The sequence below is a fragment of the Enhydra lutris genome, unplaced genomic scaffold (genome assembly GCF_002288905.1).
Source record: "Enhydra lutris kenyoni isolate GAN:26980312 unplaced genomic scaffold, ASM228890v2 scaffoldscaffold12, whole genome shotgun sequence".
NCBI lineage: Eukaryota > Metazoa > Chordata > Mammalia > Carnivora > Mustelidae > Enhydra > Enhydra lutris.
Genome location: NW_019154096.1, coordinates 55880199 through 55903233, shown reverse-complemented (window position 1 = coordinate 55903233; position 23035 = coordinate 55880199). Strand labels below are relative to the sequence as shown.

Below are 23035 nucleotides of genomic sequence, written 5' to 3'. Positions count from 1 at the left end.
CTGACGCCCACAGCTGGGTATCCATATATATTTTTTTCATGTTGTAAATTCCTTAAAGGCATGTTTTACATTTCATCTTCAATTGTATCTCCACACCCAATGCCTTGCTCAGAGTAGACACTCAATACATATTAGTTTACTCATTCAACAAACACGTATGGGTTCTGAGTAGATAAATGAATAGATCTGAAATTAGAAATGGAAGAAAAGAAACCAGGTGCTTTGCTATTATTTTAAAAAGGCGGCAAAGAACATGGTTTGAGAACAATTCAGGAACCATTATGGACAGGAAAAGCAGATGGAGAATTTAAGCTCATGTGTGAAGGGCAGGAGTTGGTATACTGTGTCTCAGTTGCATCCTTCCAAAAGCCAGACTGCTCCATAAACTGTGACATATGCTGTTGTCCTCATTGTTTACAAGGAAGTCTTACTATCCAGGAGTATATGCAACCAAAGAGAGAGCCAGGCAGAAATATGGTCTTCTGGTCTTCGAAATAGAATAGCAAACTGCAATAATTATTGTATCATTTTTGTATCATTTTTATTTTAATATGTAGGAATTTGGTGTTTTTTGTTTTTTGTTTTTTTAAACCAGTGGATTTACTATCCAACAAAAGAGCTGAATCACTGACTGTAGGTACTGGAATTATCTCATTACATATAAAATGATTTTCCCTCACCTCCTTCTCAGTGAACTTTTTATTGTCTCTTAGGAAGACAAGGCAAGTATATCCCAAAACTTCAGGATTCCTGGAGGAAAGTATCATCAGAACAACATATCACTATGAAGTGATGTTGTTTTATGAAAGGAGGGTCACAAAATCCATGGAAATCGATAGGGTACATTCCTTTAAACCAAATAGATAAAGAAAACTCTGTGTTCACATAGATTAACAAGGTAGTGAGTAGTCATTTGACAAAAATACCCTCTCACCAAAAAGTGGATTTACACATCACTTTTCAGAAACTTGGCAGCCACGTAAAACGGGATCCACCTATACTCAACGTTGCTCAGCAAGTGATGAGAATCTGGTCACCAGGTGCCAATCTGGGCTACACGTGAACAGGCATCCTTTCTCCCCAACCTATTTAAAAGTCAGTAGATAATTTGGGGAGGATGAATATTCTTCCGGTTACCACTTAAGGGAATTTTCTTTCTAGTCCATCACACATTGATTAAACATGACTCATTAACACAGCTCTGAAAGGAGCAGGGAATAAGAAACACCTTTCCGGTGTCTTAGTCACTGCTCTATCCTAAATCTGATTCTGTTCCTTTGTTTCAGCAAGGATTTTGTTTTTTTCTGGTTAATTTAAAACATTTAAAAGATAGCTCCCTTAGTACCAGGCATATGGTAGGAATTTGATATACAAATGTTGAATGAACATAAGATTTCTTTCACTCCATGTACCAAGATAATGTCTTCTTATAAATGATTTTGCTAAGTACAGTAAATGATGAATGTTGAATAACGAATATAAATGCTAGAATTCTTTTAATTTTCTTCTCTCCCAGAATGCTTAGTACAAGACTCTGTAAACAGCACACACATGCACACATAGACATAGACTTAATAGCTATTGAGTTAGCTCAGAGGATCTTGGATGAATTACTTTGGGGTTTATCTATTTTGGGTGTGACTCTTTCATTGTCCTTGGAGAATTATGTTATTACAGTACCCCAAGGGGGGGAAAAAGCCATGCTGATTCCAACAGTTCGTTAGCATGTTATACAGTCATTATAGTTAAATAATTGGTCTATGGTTGCCAAGTCATAATAGATAGATTTTTATCTAAATGCATCAAGAAATTATATCAACACCATAATGCTGTTGGCGGCAAATATCCCCACTATTCAAATGGTTTTCATTCTGATTTAAGTTGTCATTTGCTCTTGGCCTGATCTATTTTGATAATGTCTATTTTCTTTCAGTTCAAAGCTATGGGCAAATTTAAATTTCAGTGATACACCTGGCAGTGGGAAAGTAGAGTTCAAGAGTTGAATGGAATATAGGCTTTGCCACTGTGTGTAAAAAAGCAAACAAAACAAAACAAAAAACCCCAATCTAGTCCTCCTCTTGTGTCTTCCTTTACTCTCACATGTCTACAAGCCTATAGCACTTTGGACACTCTGTTTACCAAATGGGGGCAGACAGAGGGAGGGGTTCCCACATCAGACAACTCCATAGCAACTCCACAGCAACTCCATATGCCTGTGTGTCCTACAATTTATTTCAATTCTGACATTGTCTGGAGACAGTGTCAGATCCCTCAGGGTAAGGGCTCAGTCCCACGAGACTGCCCCCCACTGCAGACACTGGTCACAAGCAATAATAGGTCCCCCGGTTACCTACATCTACTGTCCAGTATGGCAGAAAATCAGAGGTTCCCATGATCTCCTCGCTTTTGGATTCAATTATTTGCTAGAGGAGCTCACAGAACTCAGGGAAACATTTATGTTTACCGATTTATTAAAGGATATGATAAGGATACAGATGAACAGCCAGATGAAGAGAGGCACAGGGCAAGGTCTGGAAAGGTCCTGAACACAGGAGCTTCTGTCCTTGTGGACCCAGGATGCCTCACCCTCCTGGTATGTGGATGTGTTCATCTACCTGGAAGCTCTTTGAACCCCATACCATTGGTTTTGTAAGGAGCCCTCATCAGGTAGCTATGATCAATCATTAACTCCATTTACAGGCCCTCTGCCTTTTCTGGAGCCACTTATTAGATGTAAAATCTTTGGCCTGGTTACTCAACCTCACTGAATTTCACTTTCCTCAGCTATAAAAGAAAAAAACACAATAGTACACACCTCTTAGAGTTGCTATAGGGAATAAGTAAAATAATGTATATAAAACACCTGGTACATAATAGACCTTAAAAAAGGTTAATTCCAGTCTCTCTTCTTTCTTAATAATCCAAACACTCACACGGTGACAGTACAGAGTTGCTTTTTTTTTTTTTTTAAGATTTTGTTTATTTATTTGACAGACAGAGATCACAGGTAGGGCAGAAGGCAGGCAGAGAGAGAGAGAGAGGGAAGCAGGCTCCCTGCTGAGCAGAGAGCCCCATGTGGAGCTCTATCCTAGGACCCTGGGATCACGACCTGGAGCCAAAGGCAGAGGCTTTAACCCACTGAGTCACCCAGGCGCTCCCAGAATTGCTTTCTAATGTCAATTTAAGAACATTTTTCTAATACCTAAAAACACCTCCCTCCCGTGGCTCATGAGGCCTTGCATGATCTTGCCCCTGCTTGCTCTCTAGCTTCTCTCCTACTGCCATCCTCACTTCGTTTAGGACGCTTAAATAGAGTGGCATCACTATTCCTCAAACTTACTTGGCTTCTTCTACTTCAGAGCCTTCTCAAATATTTTCTTCCCTGTCTAGATTCTAGAACAATCTCAATCCCTCCTTTCATCTGTATGACCTCTGCTCAACCATCCTCTTATTAGTCCAAATGTTATCTTCTTTGTGGGACTTGCCCTTCCATCCCTCCTCCAGATGACCTCTCTTCCTCTCTGATAGAATCCAGAATTCTTTCTTTATAGTAGTTATCACATTCTTAATTGTGTATCAATGCATAATTTTTTTGTTGTGAACCTCATTTGTTATAAATTGTGCCCTCCCACCAAATTCAGATGGTGAAGCCTAACCCCTCAATATCTTAGAAGGTGAGCACAATCTGGAGATATGTTTTTTTTTTTTTTTTAAGATTTATTTATTTATTTATTTGACATACAGAGATCACAAGTAGGCAGAGAGGCAGGCAGAGAGAGGGGGAAGCAGGCTCACCGCTGAGCAGAGAGCCTGATGCGGGGCTCGATCCCAGAAGCCTGGGATCATGACCTGAGCCGAAGGCAGAGGCTTTAACCCACTGAGCCACCCAGGCACCCTGGAGATATGGCTTTTAATGAGTAGTTAATGCAAGGCTGTTAGGATGGGCTCTAATCCAATCTGACTGGTGTCCCTGTAAGAGATTAGGACACATGGTGAGACAGCTGGGATGCGGGCACACACGGAAAAGGCCGCATGAGAACACAACAGGAAGCCAGCCCTTTGCAAGCCAAGGAGGGAAAAGCTTTGGGAGAAACCTAGCTGCTGACATGTTGGTCTTAGACTTCCAGCTTCTGGAACTGTGAGAAAACTAATTTCTTTTGTGTAAGCCACCAGAATGTTGTCCCGGCAGCCTTAGCAGACTAGTACACTATTTAAGACCTACCTTCTTCCATTAGACTGTGAATTCTGTAAGGACAGGGAATATGTCCATATTTCATCACTGAACTCTCAACATACAGTTTAATGTCTGGCTCTAAGCATGTTTTTGTGTAATTCAAGAATGAGTGAGTAAAGGAATGACTGATGTAGGCTTATGTTGATTTTGTGCTGTAAGCTCCCCATCTTCCAGATCCCCAATGCTCTTCTCCTAAGAGATTGACAGCAGACACGTTGAGTAAGTATTTATTTCGGGTAGGCAGGAACATCCCAGAAAGGAAGAACCCAGGAGTGTCACATTCTAGGTCACCGAAAGGCTTCTGAGTGCATGACTCCAGGGCTGAATGTTGGGGGCTTAGGAGTGAGACCCCCCACAGGTGGTGCGCAGTGGTCCACTGCTGTTCCACGTGGGTTGAGTGCCCACCATAGCAGGGCGCAGACACTGCAGGAATCCAGCAGCTCCCCTCAGGATTGGGAATACCATCTAAGTGAGCTCCAGGTTCAGACTCCCCATTATTAGTGATAGCATGAGTCTCAAGCTAGTCGTTAGGGTCCTGGAAAGCCAGATACTAAGCAAGTATTTGAGCATTATGCAGATTGATATAAATTGACCCTTTAGGGAAGTCTAATGGCTCCAGGAAATGAGCCAAAACTAGAAAGTTTCTGGGAGTCCACACACGTCTTTGGGTGTATGGAGACTCAACCCTCCTCAGCAGTATCTCTCCATTATTTGGTGGCTAAGTGCTTAAAATCTTGTCACTAACATGTCACTCTTTGGAGTAAACATCACTATATCTGGCTGACCCTTTTAAAAAATGAATCCCTATGTCATCAATTGTCCCACTTTTCAGTCACTGATATCTGATTTTCAATGAGTTCACCCCTTTCCTCCAGGTGGGCTTGACCCGGCCTGGGTCAGAATGAAGCAAAGAGGGCAAAGGCAGATGTAGGAGAAACAGGTCTTGAATATAAATCCGGCCAACTTCATAGTTCTTCTGGGAATCGAACATTCTGCCCACAGGCACCCCCATGAGCCTGGCCACACCGTGAGTCACGCACCTTAGGATTTTTACCATTCTCTGGCCACAAGGAAGGGGAATGCCACATTGTGGCAGGACTGTGGTTATGAAAGATAAGGAAACATAATAAAGGGCATTTCCTTTACCTTTGTTCCTTTCTCCCCACAGACCCATAAAATGGTTAATGGGACTCCCCTGGTCTGAGAAATGTTCTGCCCCTTGTAAAGTTTGATTCCTGGAGGCAGATCTTTTTTAAATGCACAAGTGTCAGATAATTGGAAGGGTGGAGTAACTGTAAGCCCGACACACCTTTGTCAGGACTTGTTAGGGAGTGAAGAACTGAAAGAAACGAGGGGGAGAGCAGGAGAAGTAAACATTTTTGAAAGATCACTCAGCTCTAACACACCTGGGCTGGGTCCGGATAAAAAAAGTGGGGTCTGCAAACGTCTCGGAGAAAACATCAGGAGGAGAGAGAGAGAGGGGGTTTTATTCAAAGTTGTTTCCAGTCCCTTCCAAATCTCAAAGAAGGTAAGTTCCAGGAGGGATTTGTCCTTTGTCTCCCTTCCTCTGGGACTTTGACTTGGCATTTGCTTCTTGGAATTTGCGTGTTTGTTAGAGAAAATAAGATGAAATTGTTAGGGTTCAAGCATTGCAGCAGACACAATTAAGTGATCCAAAAGTTCCTTTGCTTTCTGCATTCTGCTTGGGGGAGGTCTTTTAAAGGAACAGTCAGAAAGGTTCCTCTAGGGGAAGAAGAAGAAGGCCGGTTAAGATAAACTGGGCTCTTGTGGCCAGTTGGGTTTTCTTTCTTGGTATTATTTTCAGTATTGTAAAATGGCTTGTGTTAAATTATTTTATTCAGAACAGGATAGAGTTATGATTCCTTCGATCTCAGTCTCTGGCACTTGCTCTCCCCCCCTCTCCATTTCCTTCTCTTCCCTTGAAGCAGAGACTAGCTCAGAGGTGAAGTCACAGAGAGGGTAAGTGGGGGCTTGTAGAAACAGCCCCTGAGCGCAAAGAGCTGAGATGCCGCCTGGCTCCGCGCCTGCAGGTCCTGATTAAGCTCGAGAGGATGGATGGACATTGTTGTTTGCCACGCTCTCAAAATACCGCCTCTAATCTAAAGTAAAGTATAATATCTGAAACGGTATAATCCAGGAATTTCCTGGAGTCAAATTTAGAACAAGGAAAAAAAAGAAAGGGAACGTTTTGTCTGTGTAACACACCTTTACTGGCCAATTTGCCCCCTCTCCCCAGATCATTCTGGGGTGAGAATTCCCACCTTCAGTATCTCACTGGACGGCCTTAACTGCTCAATGACAAATGACCATGTTGCTTTTTTTGAAGGGTAGACAGAGCACCTGGCACATGGCTTCATGTGAGTCCCAGTTCATCAGTAGGTAATAGTCGGATTTGCTAATGTCCATAAAATATAATGAGGTTTTTTAAAAGATAATTCGAAAAGCCAAACTGTTTCTCCTCACCGCTGTCTGCTGCGTCTTAGAAGTAAGGCACAGGTCTAAGTCAGCTCCTGACGGCTGCCCTTCAGAAAACTGGAGGCACCAGCGTTCCTCTGAGCCTCTTCAAAACACTCACACAAATCTGATCGGAGTTGACCTGGGGACAGTGACAGAGTCTTGCCTCAAGCTTGGATAGAAACTCAGATTCATGAAATTGATCCCACCTAAGAACCAAGCTCATTCTCAGATTGCGCCTGACCAGAAGCAGCATCGGTCTACGCGGTTTGGCTCATCTGCTGTTACTAACAGCAGCAGGACTTCATGAAAAAGGGCTGTAAACAAGAGGCAGCATCACAAACCCGGTGCCCAAACTCCCTCGACCCCAAATTCTGGAAATCAGGGGTGTCAGATGTAGCCAGGGGCACACCTGACGCTGAGGTTTATAGAGACCAAAGCCTCTGAGACAATCCACCCTAGGGCGCTGGTTTTCCTGGCATCAAACTGCTTGCTCCATCCGTGTTAACAGATCAGAGTAGTGCATGGTTTTCTCACCCTGTGACCATTTTGTTGTTTTGTTTTTAGATTTGAAGCATACAGAGATGGGAGTAATAGAAGCTGTAAAAAAAATACTTGTGGTTCCATAGCAGAAGCTAGAGATTAATTCTTAAAATAGGAACTAGAAAATACTTAGCTTCTCCATTCCCTTCCTTATTGAAGACTAAGTGTTTCGTGGGTCATTATTTTTTTCATAAGGTTTTTTATTTTATTTTATTTATTTGAAAGAGAGAGACAGATAGAAACAGAGATAATGGGGCGCCTAGGTGGCTCAGTGGGTTAAAGCCTCTGCCTTCGGCTCAGGTCATGGTCTCAGGGTCCTGGGATCGAGCCCCGCATTGGGCTCTCTGCTCAGCAGGGAGTCTGCTTCCCTTCCTCTCTCTCTGCCTGCCTCTCTGCCTACTTGTGATCTCTGTCTCTCTGTCAAATAAATAAATAAAATCTTTTTAAAAAAAAAAGAAAGAAACAGAAATAGCGAGAGAGCACACAAGAGGGAGAGGGACAAGCAAGCTCCCCTCTGAGCAGGGTTAGATTTCAGATCCCTGGGATCATGATCTGAGTCAAAGGCAGATGCTTAACCACCTGAGCCACCCAGGCGCCCCTCATGGGTCATTAGAATAAGGTCACTGTGAGAGCTGACTCTCCGTAACAGTGGTTTGTCCTGATTTGTGGGCGTGCCATCACTGGAATGGTTTTAGGTGAATGTGACATAATTTAAATGCAGTGTAAAGAAAAAATTCTAAAGAGTAGAAAAATGATTTTGAATTGTGTCTTTCTGCATAAGAAAATATCATGAGATCATTTTTCTACATCTTTTAAAGAGCATTAACTAGGACATCACCATGAGCAGCCCCTTAGCAATACAGGTGAAATTAGCATAATTTTGGAATTGAGAACCTGGAGACCTGCTCTTCCTTGGTTCTAGTGCAGTGGCCTAAACATCAAATAAGTTAAAATTAAAGAGTTAAAGAGTATGCTACTTGACAGTACTTCCATTAAGTAGTGTTTTGGGAGGAGAGTGAGCTGGGCAGGGAGGCACAGGCTCAGGCATGTGTCCGGGCTTGTAACTTTCCTTTCCCTAGCGTTACACTTCTTAAAACTATCCGCACTGAGAATGTTTAAAAAGGAAGTCCTGCAGGTATAGGATAGGCCCTATGGGACGATCCCAGTCCAGGTTTGTGCCTCGACCCATCACTTTCCTTTCGATGACTCACTTAAAAAATTTTTCATCTTGTGTTTGAATTAGAGGAATCTGCCTCCCAGCATAACCCTGCCACTTCAGACTTTTGGTGACAAAGTCACCAGAACTCCAGCCTGAGTATTCCAGGCCCAGGAAATCATTCTGAGCAGCCATGGGACTCAGCCTTCTCAGGGGCTTCGGGCTGAAAGAGAGGCAGGGGCCCATTCACCCACACCCAGCTCAGGCCCATTCTCTCCCTGAGCACCTTCTAGTAAGGATTCCCCAGGTCCTGGAGGCGGGTATTTGATTTCTTAGCAGGTGGTCCCTCTCCTTGTGCCCTCTGGAAGTTGGGGAACCCATGGCATTTTGCTGTACACATCAAAGCTCCATCATTAGCACTTAAGAAAAAGATTGGGAGTGCCTAGGACAGTGGGTTATTTTTCTGGGTACAGAAAGAACAAGGAAACACTCACTAGGTTTACTGCCTGGACGCTGAGACCTTCATCAATGGGAGCTATCCTCAGTCTGCCTTGATGGCGACAAGTAAAAGAAACCCAGCCAAACCCAAAATGGATGGCTGCTGACAGCCACTTTCTTTACAGGATCAAAACACACAATAACTTGCGGGAAGTGAAAGCCTCCAGGGCCTGTTATAAACAGTACCTTTCAGGATAGTGTTTCCTATCAGTTCGGGTACCACCCTAGGTGGCTCCCCGCAAGTGGCCAGGTGCATTTGAGTGTTTAATCTCCAAAATGCCTCCTGGTCCACAGCTAACAACCAATTAAAAAAAAAAAAAAAAAAAAAAAAGGCAGAGGGGCTTCAGAGATCCCAAAGGCAATTACTGCTTAAAAGCTTTCAAAAAGGGTATCTGGTGGCAGGTAGGTTTGTATGACAGTAGTCAAACATGTTCTAGCCGGAATGCAGACATAGACACAGGCCAGGTTTGGCCTTCTGGACTCTGGACTCTGGACTCTGTTGTGAAATTGTCTATGGAGCCCCTCCTTTTTGGTTCTGGGAAACTTACCAGAGTCAAAGCCACCTTTGGTGGCTTTTCAGATCCAGTCAGGAGTTTTTCCATGACGCCTCATTCCTTGCCTAGAGCTGCACTTAAGAAACTCCAGTGAGCAAGAAGTTGGCACATTCAACCAGGCCCTGAAGCTAACTGTGCCCATCTTGGTTCATTCCACCAGCCTGCTGAGCAGCCGGTCTCCTGTGATCTTGGTTTTCAGTGGGGAAGTCATCTGGGGCCACATTGTGACTTTCGTGGGCCCTGGATGTATTCGATTTTGTGGACCCCTTCCTCTATTCAAAAAAACAAAACAAAACAAAAAACTTAAAAAATTATATTTTATAACTGCATTGAAAGAATATAAACCAGGTTGGATTGTATTCATTTCTCCTTCTGATTTTAAAGATACTCTTTTTAAGATTTATTTGAGAGAGAGAGAGCATGCACACGTGCATGAGCAGGGGAGTGGGGCAGAGAGAGCAGGAGAGAGAGAATCCTCAAGTCCTCAAGCAGACTCCCCACTCAGCACAGAACCCAACTCAGAGCTAGATCCCAGGACCCGGAGATCATGACTTGAGCCAAAGGTCAAGAGTCGGTCACTTAACTGACTAAGCCACCCCAGGCACTCCATTTCTCCTTCTGATTTTAAATTTTTAAAAAATGTATATTTATTTGAGCGAGAGAGAGTATGAGCAGGAGGGAAGGGTAGAGGGAGGAGAAGCAGACTTCCCACTCAGTCTAGAGCCCAATGCTCCATCCCCAGACCCAGAGATCATGACCTGAGCCAAAGGCAGATGCTTAACCAACTGAGCTACCCAGGTGCCCCTCTTCTTCTGACTGTAAAAAGAAATTAAAACACTTCCATGGGCCCCTACAAGTGTGATAGGATTAGGTACTGTGCCTTGTGTGCCTAATGGATAAGTGACCCCAAAGTCACCAGGCAGGTAAAAAAATCTGAAAGGAGAAATCTTAAGCAAGGCACATCCTGGGCAGAAGTGGCTTTCCCTGAATTCCAGAATCCAATTTGAACTGCATCCAAAAGAGAAAGGGAAGGTTAGGGGGGAGAAGGGAAAACACAGGAAAAGCCAGATTTCAAGTCTTCCCAGACATGGGACTGGAAGCCACATCAAGAACCCAGTTGGGAAGGGGCTCCCTGTTGTGCTCCCCTGTGTGTTTAACCCTCAGCCCCCACCCCAGCCTCTTGCTGTCAGATGGCTTTAGTTCATCTGCACTTCAGGACACAGTGGACAAGGTCTCAGTGGTTTTCCCTTCTGGAAGCAGTAAGTGAGGGGGAACATCGATAACATAAAAATATGCCTTTCCTACATATTTCTGTAGATTTTACACATTTTCTTCATATACTTTTCCTACTTGTGCCTGCAAATAAGCATAGCGGAGCTAGCTTATTACAAAGGGAAAGTTCCGTATTGTAAGAAGTGTTAAGTGCCATACAAGTACCAGCAATACAGTAATTTTTTTCCTGATTTAAATCCATCAAATGTCGGGATGCCTGGGTGGCTCAGTTGGTTAAGTGTCTGCCTTCTACCCAGGTCATGATGCCAGGGTACTGGGATCAAGTTCCATATCGGACCCCTTGCTCAGCAGGGAGCCTGCTTCTCCCTCTGCCTGTTGTGCACGCTCTCGCTTCCTCTCTCTCTCTGACAAATAAATAAAATCTAAAAAAAAAAAAAAATCGATCAAACATCATTCTCCCATCTAAACTCTAAATAATGAAGTATTTTATTCATCGAGTTCCCTGTAGAACACTATACATTATGGGATACAACAAAATGAGTTCCTTAAAAGCAGCAAGTGCATTTGTCTTGCATATCTGCAAGACAGATATCCTTCAGCCGTCTGTTACTTTTTTTTTTTTTTTAAGATTTTGTTTATTTATTTGACAGCACAAGTAGGCAGAGAGGCAAACAGAGAGAGGGAAGCAGGCTCCCTGCTGAGCAGAGCCGGAGGCGGGGGGCTCAATGACCTGAGCCAAAGGCAGAGTCTTTAACCCACTGAGCGACCCAGGCACCCCTGTCTGTTACTTTAGCAAAGAATGGAGGTTTTATAGTCAAAGGTCAGGGTGCCATATCTTCCGTGTAATTCCACTACTACTCAGCAAGGGGCAGTCTGGTCGATGAGATCCTAAAAAAAGAGCTCCCCATACAGGACAGAATCCAAAGTGCAACTATCCACTTTGTGCAGTCCGAAGTGGACTCCCTCTTAGAACTGAAACAGGGAATGGGAGGGACTCTGTAAAAAAATATGCACAAGAAAGAATTATGCCTTGAATTCTGGGAGTCACGTGTTTTTGTTTCTCAGCTTGCATACTAGGGACCTATACTTCCTAAAAGTGATGGTAAGTGTCATGGCTGGTCATGGTTTTTGGCTTTTCTGCAGGTGGCTATGGTATGGATGTAACCAAGAAAAACAAGCGAGATGGCACTGAAGTCACTGAAAGAAGTAAGAGCACGACACATAGCATTATAAAAGTAATAAAAAATTTGGAAAGAGTAATTCATGCCTGATTCCGTCACAACTACTATCTCGTTTCTAAATTATTTATGGTCTCTTTTTTTTTTCTTTTGTTTCGCTGTATCATTTATTTCGTCACAACTATGTCTCGTTTCTAAATTATTTATGGTCTTTCTTTTTTTTTTTCTTTTGTTTCGCTGTATCATTTATTTCGTCACAACTACTGTCTCGTTTCTAAATTATTTATGGTCTTTCTTTTTTTTTTCTTTTGTTTAGCTGTATCATTTATTTCGTCACAACTACTGTCTCGTTTCTAAATTATTTATGGTCTTTCTTTTTTTTTTCTTTTGTTTAGCTGTATCATTTATTTCGTCACAACTACTGTCTCGTTTCTAAATTATTTATAGTCTTTCTTTTTTTTCTTTTGTTTCACTGTATCATTTAAAATGTTTTCCTAAGTAGACTTTATTCCTTCCCATATGATGGATTTTATTGATTTTTATTTTAACATACTTGTAATCAAAATGTGTTCTGCTTTTTCTTCAAAAATGAAAACTACCATTTCAACATACAGTTCTCATAATTAGTACTTTTAATAGCTGCATAATATTCTGTGAAATGAATCTGCCAAAGGCATTTAACCGTTTCTTTATTTAGAAGACAGGGCAACAGAAATCCAAAAGAATAATATCCTGCTTACTTCAGGGACAAAGTTAGAATAACACTGGTGTCTCAGTCACAATCTACACTGAAACAAAAAAGACACATTTCTTTTGTGAAACTGCCCAAATCATAAATTCAGAGACGTTTAAATTGTCCCCGAAATGGTTCCGATTCTTTCATTTGTCCTGTGACTTTCATATATCTCTAATAAAAAAAATTCTGGCTTCCCAACTTGGAATGTTAGGTTAAGAAATCATTTATTTTTCTGTGTCCAAGAATCCCAAAGGTCCACACAATGAGAGGTTTAGTGAAAGCTCAAGGACTGTTATTCAAATCAAGCTGCCATTTTAGTCTGAAAAACCGTTTCCTGTTATGCATGGAATGCAGTTTCTGCCACAGTCGTCACCCCCAGATTCCTGCCAAGACAAGAAAATCAATTAGAAAAGTACTGTGTGAAGAAGGAAAGGAGTGGGGGCAGCAAGACTGGCGCAGGAGAGAGCAGTGTTGTGCCCAAAGGATCTTGCACCTTTTCCCCTTTAGCCTCCCGTACCGATGGGCGTGCGCACAGACACAGCACACATGCGCATATACCTGGGCATGTGCACATGTACATCACGCATGCACGTATACCTGGGCATGCGCACACATGCACACACCGCACAAGTGTGTGACGTCAGTAGACTGCTGCTCCTTTATGTCTGGCACAGAGGGAGGTGGTAATGACGGTCACCCTTAGAGAACAGCGTTGGCCCCGCTCTGGTTGTAGGAATCTGCCCACCTCCCCACGTTGCTGCAGAAGAGAGAGTGGTTCAGAAAGGCAATAGGTTTTTCTTCTAACTGGTGTTTAAAACATTCTGGAAGCTTTTATTACCTCTATAGACTCATCTTTACTTGGGATTCTAGAGAAACTCAGCCTGGGGAGGCAAAGGCACTGGTTCTTGTAGTCTGTCTTTGATGCATCTGTCCCTAATTTCACCAAGCACCAAATGTGACTTACTAATAACCCCCGGCCTTCCTACACAACCCCACATTCAGGGATGGCCCTGCAGATTTTAGCATGAATTATGTCCTTCAGACACCTCCAGGTAAAAAAGAAGAACAAAGTGATTATCCACTTAACAGTGAGATCAGCCAGGATAATGCCATGACCCCAGCTGGACTGGGTGACCTTTGGAAGGGGCAGTTCAGACAGAGTGTGGCTCGACACATTTGAGGTGACTTGAGGCCCTGGTCCTCCTTCAGAGGTGAATCCAGGCCTGGACTGGATCTAATTGTTAAATGAGAGACATGAATGCCAAGGTAAGTCATCCTTCTAACCAGTGGGTAACTACTTTTGGTTCCAAAAGGATATAAATGTATTTTCCAGGTCCATTAAATCCCATCGTTATTGCACATATGTTCATGTGCAGAGAGTCAGAGCACATACCTTAAAGCATGAGCATACAAAAATCTATGTTAAACCTAATTTAAGATGCTGAGCCTATGACAGATGTTAGACCTTGCCAAGATATAGGGAATTCAGTGTAGTATATCTGATCTTTTTATTTTCTTTTTCTAGTTATCACGGAAACAGTAACTACAAGACTTACATCCTTACCTCCAAGTAAGTGACTGTCGAGAGCTTTCTTCTTAGTAAGGCATGTGTGAAGGACCCCACATGCAACATTTCCCATGGGTACTTACTCTTCAGTTGAGCAAAACCAAAATATCTGAAATCTCTTTTTTAACAGGTATATAGACATTAACTTATACAACCACAAAATCCACCAGTTTGAAGTATATATAATTCAATGGTTGTTGGTATTGTTAACCTTAAAAATAAACTGGCCAGTTATTTCACCAGCAAAATATGGGTTTATTCTGGAATAGCAAAGAATCACAACCTGGAACAAGCAAGCTAAGACTGACCATAGGCAAGTCCAACAAACAAAGGAGAGAAACATTATTTTATGGAGAATAAAGAGGACGCTAAGGGGTGGTGTTTAAATGAAAGACCATTGGAGAGAAGCAGTTCAGGGTGATGGATGGTTTCTCATTGGCCAAGTTGCAGGTGTAGTAGATTTCCTGGAGGAAATGCAATGTACATCTTTCCCTGTTGAGGCCTGTAATTGATGACTCTTTTCTGGTGAGGATTCTTCTGTTGTGTCTGTAATTGACATTAAGTGGCATGGCTCCCCTTCCAACCTCCCCCTTCCAGCATCAATTCATTTGAGCGAGGTTTCCTTTTATTAATTTTCATAGTATCTTTATAGAGTTTTGCGGCCAATGCAACAATCTAATTTTAGAACATTGCATCACCCCCAAAGGAAACTTCATGACCATTAGCAGTCATTCACCATTACCTCCTCTCTCCCCAGCCCCCGAGAACTGTGAATCTATTCTCTGTCTCTGTAGATTTACCTGATCAGACACTCATATCAGAAACCTTATCCAGCCTGAGCAGAGGACGGGAGAAGGGAACCAGCAGTCAGGCTTCTGTCTGGGTCCACTAGTTTTCTGGGGCAGTCCTTAGGCTGAGTGGCTTCTGTATTGGAGAACTGAGCCCTAAAGCTATCCCTGCACCTGCCAGGCAGCCTGGCTTACAGAGGATGGGGACGAGAGGTCAGAGCATGACAGCCGCCATGGGGAACGCCAGTGACACAGAGCTGTCACTCACCCCTTCAACAACTCTAGTGGATGCCATGTCTATGGCACTGACCAGGCAATCTCCAAAAAGCAAGCCCAACCCACGTCCTGGCCTCACAGAGCCTTTCATCACTCAGTTACCTCTTCTAATGCTTCAGCTTTCCTAATGAGCAACTTGCTATGCTCTGCCCAGAAGACTTTCCTTTTAAATCAGGTGGAATATTTGCTCTTGACATTTCTATCGCAAACAAACGCAGGGGAATATGGCAGCTTGCACCTGCAAAGGGACACCAAACCAGCAGGGTCGTGCGTGATAAGCAGGGGTGGTCTCCACAGTGGAGCAGGAGAGGACCCTTCCTGGCCTGATTCCACCCATAAATGGTCACCCGCTTCTTGTTTGTGCAGAAGGGGGAACCAGCAACGGCTATGCTAAAACGGGCTCTCTGGGTGGAGGGAGCCGGCTGGAGAAGCACAGCCTGACCCATGGCAGCAGTGGCTACATAAACTCAAGTAAGTGCCTGCTGGTGGAGGGACTGGGGGAGAACAGGTGGACAGGGGCAGAGGGATCCTACGAAGAGAGGAATGGTCACAACTGCTTGTCATCCATTCCAAGTGCTCCCAGTTGTGTAACTGACACAGAAACCAGCCAAGGGGATACTTTCAAATAAGACGCACTAGAAGCCTCATTACAATGGGATCAGTTTTCATTTAGTCCCTAATATAAATAAAAATGCTCAAGAATGCTTTGTGGGGAGGTGCTCTTTTCCCACTGAGTCACTCTCTAGAAGCCTTTTCTTTTAGGGAAGGGTGTGCACACAAGAGGGTTTACAATTTGAATTAACAACAACAACAAAAGAAATTAACCACCATTTTGCATTTGTAGAGAGAATGCTTTTTATATAAATGAGTACATATGACACTTTATAGAATTAACTTTTATCAGACTTTTTATATGGGAGTGAAAGATCTTTAAATGGTATAAAATTTAAAGGTAAAGAGGGCTTTTTAAAAAGTCTTGAAAAGAGATGGATTTCATTGTACATTTTGGGTATGACTTTGGAATAAATCTTTTTATATTTTATTTGAATATGGGGAAAAAAAAAAAAAGGGGAGTCTGGTGACACACAATCCCACACTGAGTTTCCACTGGGCAAGCATCCAACACAGGCCCATTGTTCGTTCCAGTGAAGCACTCTTTCACGGTAGCTTCCAAACCAAAACGAGACAGAGTGAGGCAAAACAAACGAAAAACAAGCACACGTATAACCCCTGAGGCCATTTAAACCATCTTCAATTGACACTGAAAAAGAAGACCCAAGACGCAAATAGCCAGGTTGACCAAGAGGCGTGGTTGCCGCTAGCTGTCAAAGTCAAGGGACACGTCGTGGGATTGTATCCTAGTCCATCCGGCAGTGAGCTACAATTAAATGCCAGGTCCTCAAGAAAAATCCTGCCAAAGCCTCTCCCTTGCCATGTGCAGCCACGTCCACAAAGGGCCACCCTGCCTTCCTTCTGTGGTCGGCTGGGGAGGGACAGCGGTGATGACGGCGATGATCTCACCTCCCATTTCTGAGCAGTGTTCTCAGAAGGCCCTCTGGGCCCCCCCGTAGGACCCTCTTTAACCTTGAGCAGCCTGAGCGCAGTCAGTATAACTGCAAAGCCAGTCGGAGGTGCTGTGAGAGTTGATGCTTGTCCCCTCTGCAGGTGGGAGCACGCGAGGTAATGCCTCCACGTCCAGTTACAGGAGGGCTCACTCCCCCGCCTCCACTCTGCCCAACTCACCTGGCTCCACCTTCGAAAGGAAAACGCACATCACTCGGCATGGAACATATGAAGGTATCAGTCTGTATATTGCATTTCATTTCATTTCATTGTAGATGTCATTAGTGCAGAAAGGTGGATTTATGATCGCCTGGGTATGGGACCCAGGGCCCGAGAGAGCTCCTGCCCTGGGATTGTGAGGAGCAACTGATTATAGACTGTGGGGTTGGGGGACTTAAAGACAAAGGGACGTTCCAAAAGGACTTTCATATGCTAAAGGAGACTCCCTGGATAATGGAGGCCTGCCTATTGCCAAGCTAAGGGGGGTTTTCCCTCCAGCAAGGCAGATAGTAGCGCTGGTGGGGGCTTTCTTGTCTCCTACTCTGCCTGCCTATTTGTCAGTGGGCTCTTAAGGACCTTTAATTTAATCTACATTTCTTTCTGCCTTTGCTTCCCACATCAGTTTCATTTCTTTTATGGGCTTATGTTACTTGGAGATTTCATTGATTGACCTGCTCCCTTATTCATTCATCCATTCAGTTTTATCTCATATCTACTGTGTGTTTAACACCGTATGGAATGCCTTAGTGGACACCGTCAGGGCCAAGGGCTGGTTGCCTCAAAACAGGCCACTGTGGCTTGAACATTATTTTGAGTTAAAAGCAGTCCAAATCCAGCAGATTCAGGAAAAGCTCTTTACCTCCCCCTCAGCTGCCTGCTTGTACCAAGGGAGTGGTTAACAGAGATTCTTCTTGTAAGGGCCTATGTAGCCAGAGCGGCCCCACCTCAGTTGAACAACCATTTTGTTGTTTATGCAGTAAAACTTAAATTGACCCTGCCCGTCTCCCCCACCCCCGCAACCAGGGGAACTTACTTGAAAGCAAGTCGGGAAACCAGTCCCAGGTAACAAAGCCCAAATACAAGGGCGGGTGGGGTCAGGTGGAGACATCCAATCAGTAGAGCAGGTATACTGTCTCCCTAGCTACCAAGGAGTGTGGGCCCCACCTTTTGGGCGCCAATTCTGACCAAGGTGATAGGCTAGTTCAAATAGCTACTATGGGTTGAATTGTAATTCAATTGGCCACCCGTGTGGGACCTAGCATGACTGTGCAGCTTTCTCTGTGTGCTGCAATCTCATTGGCCACCTGTGTGTGGCCAGGCCCAACCACATGGCCCTTGCCCTTTAAAATTTAGCCGGTAAGGCAGGGAGAGGTCGCCTCTTTGTAAGAGATGGCCCTGACTGGTCAGTTTGATTCTCGATGCTTGGCACGAAATAAAGCTTTGCTTGACCTTCGCTTTGTATCAGTCTCGTTCCTTTAATCATGGACCCATTATTGGGGGACCTTTCATCCTAAGATACTTATCTCCATAAGGCAATCTTTTTTTCCAACCATCTCCTCTCACCTTCCTGCAAATGGGCCTTCTGCCCTTTGTATCCTCAGGCCCCTACCCCTCTCCTTAACTGGCACAAGCATCACGTTGCCTGTTTCTGGAATTTCCATGTCTGTGTGTATTCACTATATGTACAAAGCTAAATTTGATTTTCTCCTTTCTCCTGTTAATCTGTCTTATGTCAATCTGATTCCTAGTCCTGCTAGAAAGATCTTGAGAGGTAGAGGAAATTCTTCCTCCCCAACAACACTTAAATGAGTTACACGTGAGGGGCGCCTGGGTGGCAGTCAGTTAAGTGTCCATCTCTTGGTTTAGGCTCAGGTCATGATCTCCGAGTCGTGAGATCGAGCCCTGGGTTCGGCTCCACGCTCACTGTAGAGTCTGCTAATGTTCCTCTCTCCCTCTGCCCTCTCTGCTTTCTCTATAAAATAAGTAAATCTTTTTTAAAAAGAAGTAATGAGCTAGATGTGGATCTTGTCTTTAAGTTGCCTGTGGTCTGATAGATAAGCTAAGCTGATGGATAAAAACTGTGATGTAAAGTTGAAGGGGATGAGCATTTCCAGCTGAGCCTTCAGAGAAGACTGTATGGGGCCTGAGGCTGGGCCTTCAGGTGTGTGACATTGGAGGCCGGGTGGAGAGGTGGGGCGCTCCAGCCTGCAGGGGGCGCACTCAGCACAGACAGGCAGCAGGCAGCTGGAGGGACTCCGATTCAGGGCTGGCCTGTGATGTCTGGGCTCTTTTCTGCAACAGTGAGAAGCCACTGGGATTTTTGAGTAGAGAGTCGATCCTTCCTAAAACTCCGGAAGGCACGCGCAGGAAGAGCAGGGACGAGGTGACAAGTTAGAAGATGCTTATAGTCAAGGGCATACTTGACTGGGACTAGGGCAGTGGCAGTGGCAGAGGAAACCAGGAGCAGCAGATGGAACTGATATTTGACAACTGATTAAATATGAGGGGAGAGGGAGGCCAAGGAGTCTGTGCCACTGAGACTCCAGCACAGGTGGCTGGGTCGCCACCAGGAGCAGGATCAGGAGCTCAGTAATGCTCCCAGGCAGGGAGCGGGGCGCATGAGCCCAGGAAAGAAGTCAGGCAGGATACCCAGTTTGGAGCCATTTACAAAAAGGTTAGTAGAAGATGGAAAACTAAGGAATCAGCCAAAGAAGGGAGCCTGAAAGCAGAAGGGAGCAAAGAAAAAGTTGGGGATGAAGCAGAAGTGATGTGGTTTTGGAATATAGGTGAGGTTCCGTGGGGTGAAGTCCGGAGCCAATAGCCAAGAATTCTTGAGAGGTCTTTGGTGCAGAACAGTGGTTTATGAAAGCGCGGGGACAGGACCTGTGGGCAGAAAGCGCTGCTGCCCCAGGGTTGTGAGGGGTGCCTTATTATATACTATGGGGTTGGGGGAACTAAGGAAAAAGGGAGAAAGTATTTTCCTGTATGAAAGAAGACACACAGGATACCAGCGGAGGCTTTGCTATTGTCAAGTGAAGGTGGTTTTCTTTGTAGTTAGGCATTAACGACAGGATAGTTGGGAGCTTCCTGGAGGAACATTACACTCTGCGGGGCTTCAAGTATCTGTCAATGGGCTGCTTGGTATAAGGACATTTAACTGCATTTGCATTCCTTTCTGGAAGCTGGGCCATTGATAGAAATGCTTTGTTCTTGTAAATTGCTAAGACATTTGTAAACTGAGGGAGACTCACGTCTTGCAGGATGGTGATCTCTAGAAGTTAACTATTTTTTTTTTCCTTTAGGGCAGCCTGGAGTGCAGGAGGAATGTCACATTTATCCCATGGGCAGGGGTGTTGTGGGGTCTCAGCTTCTGCTTTGTCCTCAGCTAGCCTTCTGTTCCCACATCAGAAGGAAGAGCCAGAGGGCACAGGAGGAAGAAGAGGCTGAGGGGGCGGGGAGAGCAGGACCCAGGCAGGGGCATGGAAGTAGTGCAGGAACACGCTCCCGGTCCAGAAGCAGGAGGCAGGAGGACCTTTGGATTTGGCTCCTGACGTCCCCACAGTGCCAGGGACTGCAGAAGCCAGTTTGGTGGGAAACAGACGAGCCAGGCAGCAATGGGTCTGACCTTGACTGGAGATGGGTCATGGTGGTGGAGCAGCAGAGGACTGAGGGCTGCGCTCCCCAGTGTGTGATTCCAGACCCAGAGCGGCCAAGGGGCTAGGGAGGGCAGGAAACAAAATCCAGGGGAGATGGGTTGTGTCACCACAGGGCTGTGTGATGTGAGGCCTTCCTGGGGGCCGGTGCCTTCACTGTAACAGGGTCCACGTTCAAGACGAACTTCACAAGGGCAGTGACGTTCCCATGCTGACAGCACATGTATTTGAACGACACTGGTACAGGGAAAACTCAGTGGAGGGCTTAAAAACAAAGCAAAGCAACCCTCCTGCTTTCCTGCGTTCCAACCGTTCGCCATCTGAAGCAGATCAGTGATCAGGATGAACCACGGGAACTGCGGCCCGCAGGCGTGTCCTATTTAAGAGCGAGCCCCTGCCGAGCCCCCACCGCCCTCCCCACGGCGGGCTGCGGGCGTCCCGCACACCATCCCACACCCCCCCCCCCCCGGGAAGCTACGGGCTTGGGTGGCTGTGGGTGCTCAGCGTTTTCTCGCCCTGCAGGGAGCTCCAGTGGCAACTCCTCCCCAGAGTACCCTCGGAAGGAACTCGGTAGGTACTTTCCTTATTGTCTGAAGGGATGGGCAAAGGCGCTGGGGAAATGCCTGGGGTCAGGGGTGGAGGGTGGGGCAGACACTGTGAGCTCAGTGGATTCTTCTAAAACTTTGACCCCTGCTGAGCAGTTTTTTTCCTTTGCTTTTTATCCTGAAGCATCTTCAGGCCACAGTCAGCCGGGTTTACTTGCTGCCCTTAGCCGTTGCTCCTGACCCTGGTGAAACGGCAAGTTGGTCGTGCAAGGCTCAGACTTGGACAGAGCAGCCCCAAGGCCAGGCAGCAGCTGTAGGGTTTATCCTTTTCCAGGATGCACAGAGACCTCCCAGCCAAGAGCAGCAGGGGTTCGAATGCACACACGCCAAACATCCCAGCATGTCCGCCACAGTGGACTGCAAAGGGACACATTTTATGCCAAGCGAAACCCTAGACTGTCTTCACTTGGCCTCCAGTTTGCGGCCCATGGCCTTGGATTCTCACTGTGCGTATGAGCTGATACGGTCATTGTACAGCGATTGTAATTTCACCTATCTGCTCATACCAGGAAGACCAAGGCAGTCTAACAAAAAGCTGAAGGGAAGATCTGGCTGGTTTTTTAAAAATATATTTGGTCAGTGTAGACCGCCAGCCCCAACGACTAGGCTTCCAAATGATTACTTTAGTTAACACTTAAGTGTGAGCTAACTTAACATTGATTTAGCTGACTCCCTGAATGCGTGGAGCCTGGCACAACTCGCTCTGCCCTGTGGCTGCGGGCTCATCCTTACTAAGCATCCACCATCAAACGCAGGTGGTTTGGGTTCACTGTGGGGCCTGTGATTGAACTAGAGAAGCCAGGTGCTGGCCTCCATGTGGATAAGTTCCATCATCTCGTCCTGAAGCCCAGCTGGCTGCACAAGGGGGCTGGGCGGGTCCCAAAGAGGGGGACCCAAAGAGGAAGTGGGGTGCCCAGGGCTTGAGCTCCAGGAAGAAGGCAGGGCAAGACAGTCCATTTGGAGTCCTTTACGAAGACTTTACACAGTGTTAGTAGAGACCTAGAGGAAGACTTCTATCTCCCATGTGGATGTAAAGGCACAAGGAAAACAAGTCTCTTCCCCCGCTCAAATAGAAATCCTTCAAGGTAAAAAATATCTAGTGTGCCACCTCTTCGATGCGTAAGATTACTTTTCTTTGTTCCTCAGCATCTTCTTCAACCAGAGGAAGGAGCCAGACACGAGGTGAGCTCTGTGGCTGGGGTCATTTCAGTTCATTCAACAAGTTTTTTCTGAGCATCTAACATGTGTGTCCAGACCTGAGCCAGAAAATGGGAGGAGTAGAGCAACATAAATAAGGCGTGGTTCCTGCTTTCAGGGAACCTACTGCATCCTGGGACTCTTCCGCAGGTCCCATCAGGATGGGAAGGGTAGTTTGGGGCACTGATCTAACATGGAAGGGAAGGCAAGGGTACAAACACCCAGTAACCACCTGGGGACTAATTTGTTCTGCTGTGGGTTACAAAGATGCTGGTGCCACATCTGGTGTGCCAAGGTTTCACTTGGAGTCCCCTGGTTGACTTTAACAAGATGCACTATAATTGCCTTTATGTAGTGAGAAAGGAACGAAAGCCCTTCCTTTTCTAATTATTCCAGGGGACAGAGGGCTCCATGACAGTCTTGCACTCTGCACGTCTGCCCACAGATAAGGCTCTAGGAGGGAAATGGGGTCCTGGGGAGAGCTGGCCTGGATGCATCTGGTGAGGGTGGGGAGGACAGTGTGTCCATGCTGTGCTAAATGCAGAATTCTGCACAGGCCCTGGAGCTCTCTGTGATCACTCTAGACTTCCAGGGGCCTTATTGTGTCAGTAATTCTAAAGTTAGGAACACACCAACCACCCACAACTTTAGGCTAATAGTTGAAAGATGTCAGTGGCCCACCTGAAGCTAACAGAATGTGAAACTACCCTTTCCTGCCCAGAGGAGGCCCAAGTGGCTAAGGAAACAGTATGGGTTTTAGAATTCTCCCTCAGGCATCA

The 23035-nt window shown here is 45.3% G+C and overlaps 1 protein-coding gene across 1 annotated transcript in view; it reads left to right on the top strand.

The window, feature by feature from the left end:
- Nucleotides 1-5687: 5687 nt before the first annotated feature.
- Nucleotides 5688-23035, top strand: part of LOC111145089 (collagen type XVII alpha 1 chain) — a 51949-nt gene continuing 34601 nt past the window's right edge. Inside the window, exons 1-7 of the mRNA XM_022499719.1 lie at nucleotides 5688-5762; nucleotides 11837-11899; nucleotides 14133-14177; nucleotides 15605-15709; nucleotides 16904-17035; nucleotides 20977-21024; nucleotides 22206-22241. Of these exons, the coding sequence (XP_022355427.1) occupies nucleotides 11848-11899; nucleotides 14133-14177; nucleotides 15605-15709; nucleotides 16904-17035; nucleotides 20977-21024; nucleotides 22206-22241 (418 nt within the window). The 5' untranslated portion in view covers nucleotides 5688-5762; nucleotides 11837-11847. The remainder of the gene's footprint in view (nucleotides 5763-11836; nucleotides 11900-14132; nucleotides 14178-15604; nucleotides 15710-16903; nucleotides 17036-20976; nucleotides 21025-22205; nucleotides 22242-23035) is intronic.